The sequence below is a fragment of the Balearica regulorum genome, chromosome 3, assembly GCF_011004875.1.
Source record: "Balearica regulorum gibbericeps isolate bBalReg1 chromosome 3, bBalReg1.pri, whole genome shotgun sequence".
Classification (NCBI taxonomy): Eukaryota; Metazoa; Chordata; class Aves; order Gruiformes; family Gruidae; genus Balearica; species Balearica regulorum.
In genome coordinates this window covers 101,413,166-101,426,839 of record NC_046186.1, presented here as the reverse complement: position 1 = coordinate 101,426,839, position 13,674 = coordinate 101,413,166, and the positions used below count along the sequence as shown (strand labels likewise).

The following is a 13,674-nucleotide window of genomic DNA, read 5'->3' as shown; positions in this document are numbered from 1 at the left end:
TTTGTCTAGGCTGTTGCATGTGATTGTTCAGTCTTGTCTTAGCACTCATAAGGCAAGTATGTACCATTCATACTAAGGTACATTATTACTACATGGTTTGGATGCAACAGTGTAGGACAGATGCCTGCAGGCCTATTTTGAACATTTATGTACTACTTAAAAAAGAATCAGACCGCTAACATTTTGAGGCAATTTGAAAAATCAAAATCTTCCACCTATGCTGAAAGTAGCAAGCAGACTGACACCACAGAAGAAAAATGAGTCCTCGGAGAGATCGGCTTAAACTTGGCCTCTGCAGCAGTTTCTTCTGCTGCATTCAGTGGCAGCCACACTGCTCAATCTTTCAGCAGGTACTAGAAATGAAGGATGAGGGTGTCTTTTAATGATAGGTAGAAGATTCAAAAGGGTTTGGCTGTCAGAAACATCTGTGGCTGTGTTGGCCAAGCCAAACTTGGCAAGGGGAGTTCTTGAACAAGTATATGCAACTCCCTTTTTTTCAGCTACAAATGCCAGGCCTGAGAGTCACACTGTATTATAACTAATGCAGCAGTCTTTCTGTTCTGAGTTCCTGTTAGTGTGCTCCATTTTAAAAATAATAGGGTTTATTCTTGTTCAAAGGTCTGCTTAGGCTGGAAAGCATCATCCTCGGGCATACTGAGTGGAGTTGTCTGTTTCTTTTTCAGTTTCAGGATCTGTGACTTTAAAATAAATATGCTCACAACACAGTATAACCCCCCCCAAAAAGGACATCAAGATTTAGTTCAAAATTAATTTTCTGAAATCCTCGGTGACTTAGGGTTTTTTAGCAATGTGAGATCTTGAATTATTATGTAAGGCTTATTTTAAACTAGAGGATGCAGAAATATGCCTGTGACTGTGATTTGATAGCACATCTTGGTAATTGCACGTGGAGAGAGCTGCGCTAAGACCTGCTTTCTCTAAAGGAGGGTCTGTGGAGGCTGATGTTACCTTCAGTTTTTGGGTTTTTTTTTCCTCTAACCTGGAGTTGCTGGTGGACTGTCAGAGGCAGGAGTTTTTCCCCACCCTGCCCTGGAAGGGGCTAGAGATGAATTTGGAGCTGGTCTTGAGGAATCCATGCAGCAGCTCTGCTCCACAAAAGCAGAAGGTAGGAAATCAGCACAGAAGAGGACGGCAGGAGTCTTCCTGTAATGAAGTTTGAACCATTATCCACTGAAAGAACAGTTTGAAATAATAGCTAAATATTTAATAAATTATTTTAAAACATTTTACTGTAAATAATAAGTTAATGTGCCCATATTCATCTGGCACTTTTTAATTGCAATTAATGATCTTTGTTGCTTACTCACTTAGACAATTTACTTGTCTTTATCCAGTCTTACTTTACATCTGGGAAAATAATAAATTGAATGGCTTTGTTCTGAAATCCATTTCTAAATGAATACTTCTGTGGATTTACTATTAATTTCACATTGGCTTTTCTCTAATACATTGCTACTTTTAAAATGAAGGACTCTGTACTTAGTGCTTTTCTTCAGAGAGACTTGACAAGCACTCTGTCATGATGCTGGCAGGCTTGGAGCCTCTAATGGGACCTCGTGTTCTCATTTCACGTGTCTGTCAGGGTTTTAAAATACTGTATTTCTAGAAGGTGACACTGGGTGTTTCAGCTTGACCTGCGTAGCTTGCACTTGGTCAAATTTTGGAATAGCACATTGCATGCTACTAATAACTCATAACCTAAATATTAGGAAATACTGTCTGCCCTTATTTCAGGTAGCATATGTGCATTTGTAACGAAGCAGTGCTACTCCATTGTTGAGTAGGCACCATGAAAACACTGGCTGCTTGTTAAAATAATTGATAGATACAGAAGATAGTGATGCTGTAATTGTCTTCTCATAATTAAGTTAAATGCAAATTAAATTAAATGCAGGTAGAAACTTGTGAGTCCTTGCACATATGTTCTACTTGGTGTTAATGACTGTGGCTTTGAGAGTGTGCCTCAGACTGTGTTTTGTGAATTTCTTCATGTGTGTGGTAGCTCTTCTGTAAAATTCGAGTTGAGATTCTGGGCAAGACCAAACATCTGTCTCGCCTAACACCTTGTCCATGACTCCAAGTGGGTATCAGAGGAAGCGTGTGAACGCAGCAAATGTGCATCATACTTCTCCTGCAGGCTCTCCTAGGTTCCGACTGTTTCCACTGTGGTAGGTTTCCAAGCCAGATGGGGGTTTCTGCTTGTTTAGTTAACCCTCCAACAGATTTCTTCCATGTATTTGTCCAGCTTCCTCTTGAACCCAGCTCTTGTCATCCTTGACGTCCTTTGGCAAGGCGTTTCCCACAGTTTTATTCCCCTCTGCACAAAGAATCATTTCTTTGTTTGCTTTGAAAACTTTTCCTCTTGGCTTCATTTTGAATACGTCTATTCTTGTATTGAGAAAGATGAGGAACAGTCCATCCCTGTGCACGTTCTTCATGCCAATAGTGTTTTTGTCAACCACTATCGTATTTCTTTCATAGCTATCTCAGCTGCAGGCTTGAAGAGTCTTGTTCTTAGTACTAAGACCTAACACCTCTTACATGCTTCTGCCAACAGGTGGCTGGTTTTACTAGTCAACTTTTTAAATGCTTTAAGATATTTCTGGGTATGATGTAAGCGTATTACTATACTAGTGTGTTAAGCATTAATTAAGTATATTACTATACTAGCCTGAACATAACATGACCTCAGATACAAGGCAGCTTCAGTTCCCACAGAGTAACTATAAAATCGCCAAGCTAAACTCAAAGTGCCATCTTGGCAATGTGCCCCTCCTTGGTTTGCTTTCCAGATATGCTGCTCTCCTTCTTCTGCAGACCTGTGAATTCAAGACATGCCAGAGAGAGGTCATGGCTAGGTTGATACCTGACCTTGACTATTGCTGGTAGTAAACTATGTTCAGGTTTAAATTTGACTCTCCTGAATAATCTTCATAGTGAATATTTTCACCTCCTTTGATCCTTTTTTCAGTTTCTAAATATGCTGAGCAGCATATGAACATGTATTGGTATCAGTCTTTCTGGGACCTTGTGGATGCAATCTGTTCTCTGTTGGAAAAACTCTTCCATGCATTGCTTTCTTGTCTTTAATACAAGAAGTGGTGTATTTCCTCTTTTTCCTGTAATTCAGATTTTTAAGAACCTTTTGATGGATCTGCATGTCTGTTGCTTCATCAGGGAGCTGCAACTACAAGCACTTATGAAGGCCCAGTTGTAAATGTGCTTAAAGCACAGACCAAGAAAGTTGGATTTTTTAATTTTTTTTTTTTACATTTTCCTTTTGGTGAGTGGGGGGAAGCACCTAACATTTGGTCAACGTGTTATGTGACTATACTCACACTCAGTGAGTGAACTTGTTCTATTCTGTGTACTACAATATGTAAGAACAACAAAAGTAACCATGAAAATAAAATCCTGGTCTAGCTGAAGTTTTTAAGAGTATTTCTGTGCTCAGTAATGAAATCTGGATGTGATTTTTAGCTGCCTTATTTTATTTGTGCCTCATACCTCATGAAGCAGTATAAAAATGGAGTAACTGTCAAATAAGTGACATGCACTTTCTGATTACTTTCAATACCATATTTCTTTTTCTTCCTAGAGAGCAAATCAAAAGGCCTCCAGTGGGTGATAGATACAACCATTGCGTATCCCAAAGGTGAACCTATAGACATCCAAACTTGGATTCTTGGCTACCGACAACCAACAGTTACACATGTACATTACAGGTAGGAAATAAACCTTCTACTCTTACATTGAACTAAAATACTGAAAAACAAGTATTCACAAATTAGTAACATCATGTTTCAGGATATGGGAAATAAGTAGCAATGTCTTTTGTATGTACGTCTCATACAGGTGGGCAACTCCTATTATCTGAACACAACACAGTTTTCTTTTGAAAAGTTCAGTGACCATTCCATATCTGAGCACATTGAAGTTTTTTACTAATGTCCTGTGGCTGAATATAGTTATGGGGAATGTATTTGATGGTTAGGTCATCTTTTCCACTTTAACGTTAAGGTGCTGGTAAACCCAACTTGATTTTTAAAATTTTTTTCTAAGTAAAAAACACTGTGTTATTAAATAACAGATTTCCTGAGAGATAATTATATATTGTATTCAACTTTCTGACAAAGAAATGTCAGCTTTTTCACTCAAAGTATACTCTTAATAGTTGAACAGAGCAACACTCTGGAAATAGTAGCAAATCTCATAGACACGTAGGATGGGATACTATTAAAACTTTTCACCTCAGCAGTTCTTTGTCTCAAGACCTAAACTAATGGAGACAGAAGTTGCATTTTGCTTTTGGTTTGCAGTTAATTGCAAGTTTGAAATCTCCAGAAATATTTTAACACCCTTCCTATACCAAATAAGTTGATCACATTTTATCCCAAAATTGCATTATTTTGTCTTAATTCCCTTTTACTGATTTGGGGAGCTTTTAGACTTTCAGTAGACTTTCAGATAGCCATGTGTGGATCCCATGGGTGGCAGTTTAACTGGGAATGACCTTCTCCAGCATCACTGCTCTGTCAGTGTTGTGTGATGCAGAGTACAGGCTGCTCACTGGAGCTCCTTTCCACAGTCATGTTTAAATCTGTCCCTGCTTTTTATAGAATCTGCCTTCAAGTTTTTCCGAAGGTGAACATACTTACACCCTAATTTATCTAAGATATCATAATATCTATTGTGCTTTATTCAGGTCACCTTAGTACTCTCTCAGATCCCTGGGGTAATTGCAAGTTGAATGTATTTAGAATTTTACTAAAGAGTATTTCCAAAAATACTTCCTTTAAAAAAGAGAGAAAGTTATCCTAAGTTGAATTAACTTCCTGCTTTTAAACGTGTGTATTCAAACCCTATTTTTGAGCATGACCATAAAGATGATGTAACCTTCCTGGCATTGAACTTGAATGCTGCCGTTCTTGTAGTACTAAAAGTCTAAGAAAAAAATATTAGAAAATGTTTGTTGTTGGGTGTAGGTTTGTTGTCTTCCTGAGGGTCTAAATTACTGGTTTAGTGTTTTAGTAGACAGGGGCAAGCCTCTTAATTTTTTTTTTTTTTAATTTTTTTTTAATAACCTCGAGTTGTTATGGCTGACCCTGTAAAAACATTTGAAGTATGTCCCAAATGGAAACAGATGCAGCAGCATGTCTCTGAAGGCTGAGAGCTGGATGTAATACCTCTGAAATAAGAACTGAGTGTCTTGGTTTTAACTGGAGCTTTGGCTAACTCTCCAGTCCTGGTAATTCTTCAGCTGGCACAGCAGGTTTAGGCACGTGGTCTCTGGACCGTAAGGGCTTTAGTGGGATGCAAAGTAGCAATTCTTAAAGACGCATTGAACAAGGTACCCTGGCTCTGACGGCGAGCAGCAGCAGCAAAGACGCAGGAAGGCAGCCCACACGTCATCCCTCTGCACGTAAACACGCGGTGGCTGGAACATGTTCTGAGCAGGCGTCACATCTGGATCACTCTTTTGATAGGTGCTGATGGACCTGGCCTTCATGAACTTGTTTAATACCATTTTTTAACCTGCTTCTACTTAGACTTTTACAATTTCCGGTGACACAACGTGTAGCTGTTCTTGAGCGTGGCAGATGGGACCACTTCCTTTTTGCCTGTGTTCTCCACCTGATGCCTTCAGTGGGTGCATCCTGGTTCCGATGTCCTGCCAGTGGTGGATGAATCATTCCTCAGTGATGCTCTCCATGACCTGTGATTTTTCACAGAGCTTCCTCATGTCCTGCCTTAGCTGTCCCTGCCCCCTCCCAGTGCAAGGAGACTTCATCTATTTGGTGTCTCCTTACACAATGCCTTTCCCTGATTACCTTGTTACTTTTGTCTGCACCTTCTCTGGTTCTGCTATAACTAGTTTGGGAGTTGATTGACATCCTGAATCCCCCGCAGTGATTTCAGGATCGCTTGCTAGGGCAATCGTAGCTAATTGTAGGGCCTGTGGCAGTGTGTCTGTAGTTGCTGGTGCTTTTTTCTTCCCCAGTGTTCATTGCCTTGCATTTACTGATGTTTAATTTCCTGTGCAACTACTGTCAGGTCCTTCGGCAACTCTTCTCTTTGACTACCCAGAATAATTCTATACCAAAAAAGTTATATTGCTTTTGTATCCTTTTTTCTAGATTTAGCGTATCATCTAGCTATTATATGCTAAGACCTTTTAATGTATCTGGAATTAGAGCTGTAGATTGGAATGAATACAGTGAATTTTCACTTTCAGTGGTTTTGACAATAAAATTTTTTTAAGATGTTTTTATGTGGCTTTAAAAATATTTTTCTGCTTTATGTGAAGGATATATTTATCCATGGCAGGATTAGCAGAGAGCAACTGAACAGCATGTGTGCATTAATTCACTCATGTTGCATCATCCCTTTCTATTGCTTATACAGAAATTTTCCTGTTGGATTCCCTTCAGGGCAACTGATTTTTTTTAATTCTTTTTTTTCCCCAGATCATCTGACTTTACTCATTAGGGATTTTTTTTTTTAGCAGAATGCTGTAATGTGATGGGCACCCTCAGGGTTTTGACAACTTTAAATCATGTATTGATGAGTTGTTGGTACCACTGAGAACCTGTGAAGACAGAGTACATGCCTGGGAAACTGGGGGTGGCAGACAGGGAAGAGTAGGGAACAACCATTTTCTCCTAGAGGGTTTCTGGTGTTAAAGAAAACCTTACAACTCTGCTATCACTTTATTGAGCCTTCTCTAGGATTGGGAAGCCGGATAATTGAAGCCCAGTGGGCTGGCATCAATTTCTTAGAGCTTGTTTTTGAAATTGTAGGTATGGTCAGTGGAAAACTGTCTCTCAGGAGCTTTGCATGTGTGCCTCCTAGGTCGTGTCCTCACTTGTCTGAAAATCCAGTGGTGCTTCCTGCCTGTTTCTGTGTCAGATCTTAATCAGGAGCAGTTCTGGAAAAAAACACCAAAACCCTTTAAACTGGTAAAACAGCGCATGGTACAAACAGCTGTACTCTGTGACCAGCTAGCTGATCCTTGCCATGTCAACCTCCTTCCTCTTGTCCCCAATGTGTCCTTTTAATGTGCTGAATAGTGTCCTGGGAGGTTTTTGTGCAGTGTTGCTCGCTGAGAGCTGGTCAAGCTGTGGGGCGAAGGATGATACACCAGACCTGTGTAGCGATATGGCTTGACCAGGAAACCTAAACCTCTTCTTGAAGTTCATCTTCCACGTGGAGACCAAAACATTGCTGTAACAGAGCCATTAGAGTATCTGGGGTTGTCACCTGGGAATGGCAGCGTTTATTCTGCAGGTCACAAATTTGAGGTGGTTCCTCAGCAATTCTTAATTTTGATAACAATTGGCTATTAACTACTCTTTGTCCTTAAGAGTGTAGGCAAGGATTAAATCAACAAGTGAGGTTTGAAAAGGCCTGTGCTGTGTTGAGCCCTGAGATGTCCGATGTAAAGCTGGTGCATTTCTTTAACTCTGTGAAACAAACTCAGCAAAGGAAAACCCAACGCAAAGTAGACTTCATCCTTAACAAGATGGAAATATCAGAAATGTCTTCCAAAGATGGAAAATGTCAGAGGTGGTTTTGCTTTTCTGTGTTTGACATAGATGTCCTCTGAAATTTTAAGGAAATGTGTTATTTAAGGACTGTTGGTATTTCCCCCCTTTTCCTTCATTTAGTGCAATAAAGTTTTGCTCGTTGTTTGTAATTTGGAATGTCTGAGGAGATTACATTTGAAATAAATTTTAAGGGTAATTTTTAAACAGCTGGGGAGAGAGAAAGTTCTGCATGAGTCTGTATGCTCTAGCGCACTAGTTTCTCATAATTTCTTTTAACTGAGTTATAGCAAAAACCCCACCAAAAACCCCCCACCCTTTGGAAAAAAGTAGAGAATAGTTTTAACCAGATGCCCTCTCTACTGTATGAAAAGAGAATCAGGATTTAAACATGCTTTTCCCCTTTTTATAGTAGTTCAGAGTAAGGAATTGATGCATGACAGCAGTGGGGTAAAAAAACCCAACATTTTCTGTGCTACTCGAACTGGAGCAGAGGAGACTGCAGAGCCTCTTTTGTTCTGGTCACTCAGTTGGTCTTTTCAACCTGTCTCCCTTACAGTCTTTGAAATCTAGTGTTTTCCTTTTCTTATAGCCTGCCCTTTTACTGCAGGATTATTTCTTTTTCATTCTACTTAGCGAGCAACAGAGGAGTGTAGAGGACAAAGCAACCAGCCTTATGGGTTTTTTTTTCGTTTTCAGATGCTTTTCTAGCTGATGGAAATGGCAGAGAAGGTTCAGTTTAACCCAGTAATCTTTTTTTGTTTGAAAGCTCAATTTTGATAATGAGTTGATTGCTTTTCAAACTTCAGTTTTCTGTACAAATGACATATTTTTCAGAAGTTCATAATTAGGCTAAGCTATGGCCTGATTTTCTACAAGATATCAAAAGACATTTCCCTAGGAAAAAGGACAATTACCAAATGTCAAATTCTTGAAAACACAAAGGTGTGAGAACTTACCCTTGTAACTATCAAATAATTTTTTGACCGCGACACACTTGTCTCCAAACTCATTGGAAAGTGCTGAAACACTGGCTTTGCTCTCTGAAACATAATACTCAAAATATCTAATTAACTTCTTCCAGGTCAAATGGCTCTGGTTTTGTTTGGGGGGGAAATTTCAACCCATCTGTTAAAGCAGTAAGCACACAAAAAAAAAAAAAAAAAAAAGGCTGGAAGGTGCAAGGCATCTTTAACTAGAGGCATCACTATGAGACTTGCCTTTTAATGAGTCTGTTGAAAAGGTTTGTTTTCTCTTCTCAGAATGGTTTAGCTTTACGCTTGGGTCATTTTGTGATGTGCGTTGACCATAAATCCAGATTCACTGCAGTTAGACTCAGAAAAAGTAAGCTGAGTGATTTGGTGTCTGTGTAGCAAAACTGCATGCTGGCTGCTCTTCTCAGCTCCCACCATTTCCTCACAGTGAGTTGAGTTTTGGGATTATTTCTTTTCTTCTTACACCAGTCACTTCTTTAGTCTAACTGACTTGGTGTTTCTCAGCTGGTCTCCAAATTTCTCTAGTAGTAAGATGTCCCCTGTGTTGCAGTTCTGTTGTGAAAACCCAAGAGTTAAAACCTGAAAAACCCCTGGATATGAAGTTAGTTTGATGCTTAGCTTCCCCTCGGTTAAGAATGGCATGGGGTTGGGGTTTTTTTGCATTAGCTTCCCGCTGGGTCGTACCCTTGTATGACCAGCTGCTTTCGCACTGTGCGATAGTGGTTGCGGGGTAGAGGCCCTGAATTCAGAGCCGGCCGTAGTCGCCTCCACCGCAGAGGATGGCTGCGTTTATGCTGCATGAGAGCACCACGCTATTTCCAGCTAACTCAGCTATCTTTGTGCCATAATGCGGATGAGTACTATGTCACCTTTCTTTCTTGTACTGGTTTTTGTACTGTGCTACTGTTGAAACGAGCTTTCATCTACTGAGGAAGTTCTTTTTCTGTGTCTACATTGATACAGATTTATTGAAATAACCCAGCCTTCTAGCTATAAATAAGACTGAATACATTGTGGTTGCTGAATGAGTTTTGCAGAAATGTCTATGAAGGGCATCCAGTTTGGCAATATATTTTAATATGCTTTTTTTACACAAGTAACTTATTTTTGGTCATGCCTGAGATTGACCAACAACCTCCATCATGCTGAGTTTATTTAAAGAGTCATTGAAACAGTAAATAATATTATGATTTAGAAGGTGTAGGGGCACTAAAGAACTTTTAATTCAGGGTAGGACAGATGATGAATGACAATTAGTACTTCAAGGTGGTATCTATGAACTTCAGCATTTTAATACAGAATTAGAGATTGTTTCTCCAGTAAGGACCATTTAACAGAGATCAAATGTTTCTGAAAATGCTGTATTTCTGAAAATTATTTGGGGTTGTTCGAGAAACGACCTCTTAGTAGGTTAAGTCTCCACAAATTCTTACTTATGCCAACATGTCTTTGGCCGTTACATCTCCTTTTTTAAAAATCTTTTCTTCTTTCCTGGACTGTTGTTATACTAGTATATTCTGGTTTGGGACATAGAAACACATTTGTGTAGTGGTTTAAGAAAGTTGACGTCCCTCAGTCAGCTACGTGGAGTGTCCCGTGGCTGTTGTCACCTTGCAGCTGCGGATAGGTCACCTCCAAAGATAGTGCTTTGTTACTGAGACAGCTTTGCAGATTCCCATTGGAGTACATCTTTACTTCCACCACAACTTTTAACTTCTCAGGGTGCAGCCTGTGGTGGCACTGCTTTTATGGAAGTTTAGCCCCCTCCCTACCTCCCTCTGATGACAGCAAAGCAGCTGTTCCCTTGATGAGAAGTGAAAGGAGGAGGTATTTCCATTCCGCTTGAATTTTTTGGTCAAATTATTTTATCCAGGGCTATTAAATTCCTTGTTTGCCACACCAGGAACAAAGACACTCTTTTCATGCAATGTGAGGTTAGTTTTGTCCAAAAGCTAGAAAGATTCAAGCGCCCAAGAGAATTTAGAAGCTTCAGAAATTACATGTTGACCTTGTTCATTGTCAGGACAGTTTTATGTGGTGGTAATGACCTGGATGAGGGGACAGAGTGTACTCTCAGCAAATTTGCTGATGATACAAAACTGGGAGGAGTGGCCAACACACCAGAAGGCTGTGCTGCCATGCAGTGAGATCTGGACAGACTAGAAAGTTGGGCGGAGAGGAACCAAATGAAATTCAACAAGGGCAAGTGTAGGGTCCTGCAGCTAGGGAGGAATAACCCCAAGCACCAGTACAGGTTAGGGGTTGACCTGCTGGGAAGCGGCGCTGCGGAGAAGGACGTGGGAGTCCTGGTGGACAGCAAGCTCTTCATGAGCCAGCAATGTGCCCTTGTGGCCAAGGCGGCCAATGGTATCCTGGGGTGCATTCAGAAGAGTGTGGCCAACAGGTCAAGGGAGGTTATCCTCCCCCTCTACTCTGCCCTGGGGAGGACACATCTGAATATTGTGTCCAGTTCTGGGCTCCCCAGTTTGAGAAAGGCGGAGAACTACTGGAGAGAGTCCAGCAGAGGGGTACAAAGATGATTAAGGGACTTGAGCATCTCTCATGAGGAAAGGTTGAGAGAGCTGGGTCTGTTCAGTCTAGAGAAGACTGAGAGGGGATCTGATCAATACTTAGAAATATCTAAAGGGTGGATGTCTAGAGGAAGGGGCCAGACTCTTTTCAGTGGTGCCCAGCAACAGGACAAGGGGCAATGGGCACAAAGTGGAACACTGCAAGTTCCATCTGAATATGAGGGAAAAACTTCTTCACTGTGAGGGTAACCAAGCTCTGGAACAGGCTGCCCAGAGAGGTTGTGGAGTCTCGTTCTCTGGAGATACTCAGTACCTGCCTGGATGTGATCCTGTGCAACGTGCTCTGGGTGACCCTGCTTTAGCAGCGGGGTTGGACTAGATGATCTCTAGAGGTCCCTTCTAACCCCTACCAGTCTGTGATTCTGTAACACTTTATTTTCCTGAGGAGATCAGCAAACTGTTTGCTGTTAGTGGCATTCCTGATGCTGGAAGCACAAAGGTGGGGTAGAGCCAAGATGATGTTCATGCTGGACCACGTTGACAATGTTTACATACCTCATGGAAAAGAAGAAACTATTTCCTGCCTCTTTCAACGCTAGACCTGGCAGACCTTGCAGCTGATGTTGAGAATGACCCTGCTCCAGTTAGAGCAATGGCTTTCAGCCGTTTGGATCGTCTGCGTAGAGAGTTTTGTAACATCAGACATTCTCAGACTTTAAGTCTCCTTAAAGAGGATGTTCTTTTAAAACACAGATGCCAGCTGAGCCATCTAATAGGCAGAGAATGATGATAGTGGCAGTACGTTTAGTATAAATACAGGGTTTAGCTTTGCCTTATCTAGTACAGGAAGGGCTTGTTCCACAGTTTAAGATTTTTTTTCTAAACATTTCATCTCTAATTTATCTAAGTTATTAATAAAAAGTTCCACTTGTAAAAATAACTCTGGATAATTTAAAAATGCGTTTGAAAACACTTCTAAATACACTAGCACTTACAATTGCTAAATAGTGACAGCCAGTGTAGCATTATTGAAAAACCAGTTGTTTTCCACTCTGCATTAATATTCATTCAAAATGGATGTAACAATGATCACTTCTTAAACTCTTAAAAGTGGAGTTTATATCCTGAGATTCAAATATTCTGGTGCTGTATTGATTCATACAAGAGCCTGGATGGATTCAAGCAGGAAAGTGGTATGCTGTGTTCCATTAGCCTCTCACAACATTGGGATCACTTATGCTACTTTGCAAATCCATTAACGTGCCAGCTCATAAATTGTTTCTAATGTGTATCTTGTAAGCTCTTGTGATAATGTTTTCACACTAGTAGGTACATTTTTGGAAAAATACCGGGCATAACTAAGTTATTGAGTTGTAGAGTGAGGAGTATCTGCAGTTTACAATGGAAACTGCACATGAGGCCAGGTAATCCTAGACTTCTGTCCTGAGCCCACACATGCGTTCTGCTAGTTCTGAACCATCTTCAGACTTGCGTAAGCAAGCATCTGTCCTTCAGAAATATACTGTGAAACACAATAGTCCGTTGCTGAGTCCTTTTATCTCTTCACAGCAGATAGGCAGAAGACAGTAAAAATAGTGCTTGGCAACTCAGTTGTGTTTGGGGACAGATAATAAGTCTGTCTTGGTGTTATACCCGCAACAAAACCAGCCCTTTCCCTGGGGAGGTGTCTTTTACTTGCCTCTACGTGGTTTAATTTTAATCTGCTGTGCAATGTCTGGGCTTCACGATAAAATAGTTCTTTTTACCGGTCTTTGCCATTGCTCTTAATATGCACACTAAGGACTTGAGCTCTTTATGGGACCACCACCTAGTTTGTAGTATTTGTCTTTGGCCAAAGACTTCTCTTCAAACTGTATTTTACCTGAGTTAACAGTTGCTAATTTCTGGTTACTGAGACTAGAGCACAGAGGACTCCGCAGTGTGAGAAAGACATAGGTAGAATTGGTAAAAAGGCTCCAGAAATATCTGAGTTGATGCCATAGTTGGAAAATAAAATTGTTCATCATCTTATATTGAAGTTATCTCTGTATACCGAAGCACCATTATTTTTAATTCACTCATTAGAGCAATGCTTTGCTGCTTTTCTCGTCCACTTACAGCTTATTTTTCCACGCATCAAACTGAAAGGAAAAGATACAAATGACTTGCTAACAAAGCAAGCAAAAATGTTGAAAACAGTAACAGCAACAAAAGCATTCTTCATAAGTGTCTTACTTCTGTAGTCTGACATTCCCATATCTCTTCAGACACTTCCCACGTGATTGTGATGTTACTTAGAATTCTTTTCAGTATAATCAATCAAGACCATGTTCAAAAAGAAATGAAAAATCCACTAATGAAAATAGAAGCGTGACGTAGATGACGGTAAATCGAGAGCTCACCTGAAAAGAGAAACCTACAGTAAAGGTCTTACGTTTCAGAGTATGAATTTTCTAGGCTAGCCTGATACACAGATCTCTTCTGCCTTGGCCTCCCAGTGAAACACAGTGGATATATAAGTTCTTGTATATATCAAAAGGCACTTAGGGTCTGCTGAGGAGATTTCACAATTACTATAAGACT

The 13,674-nt window shown here is 40.3% G+C and overlaps 1 protein-coding gene across 2 annotated transcripts in view; it reads left to right on the top strand.

Annotated features, from left to right (window-relative positions):
• LPGAT1 (lysophosphatidylglycerol acyltransferase 1) overlaps positions 1-13,674 on the top strand; it is a 67,495-nt gene that overhangs the window by 43,492 nt on the left and 10,329 nt on the right. For both annotated transcript variants that reach the window (XM_075749203.1, XM_075749204.1), the window contains exon 7: positions 3,620-3,746. In XM_075749203.1, coding sequence (XP_075605318.1) covers positions 3,620-3,746 — 127 coding nt within the window. The remainder of the gene's footprint in view (positions 1-3,619; positions 3,747-13,674) is intronic.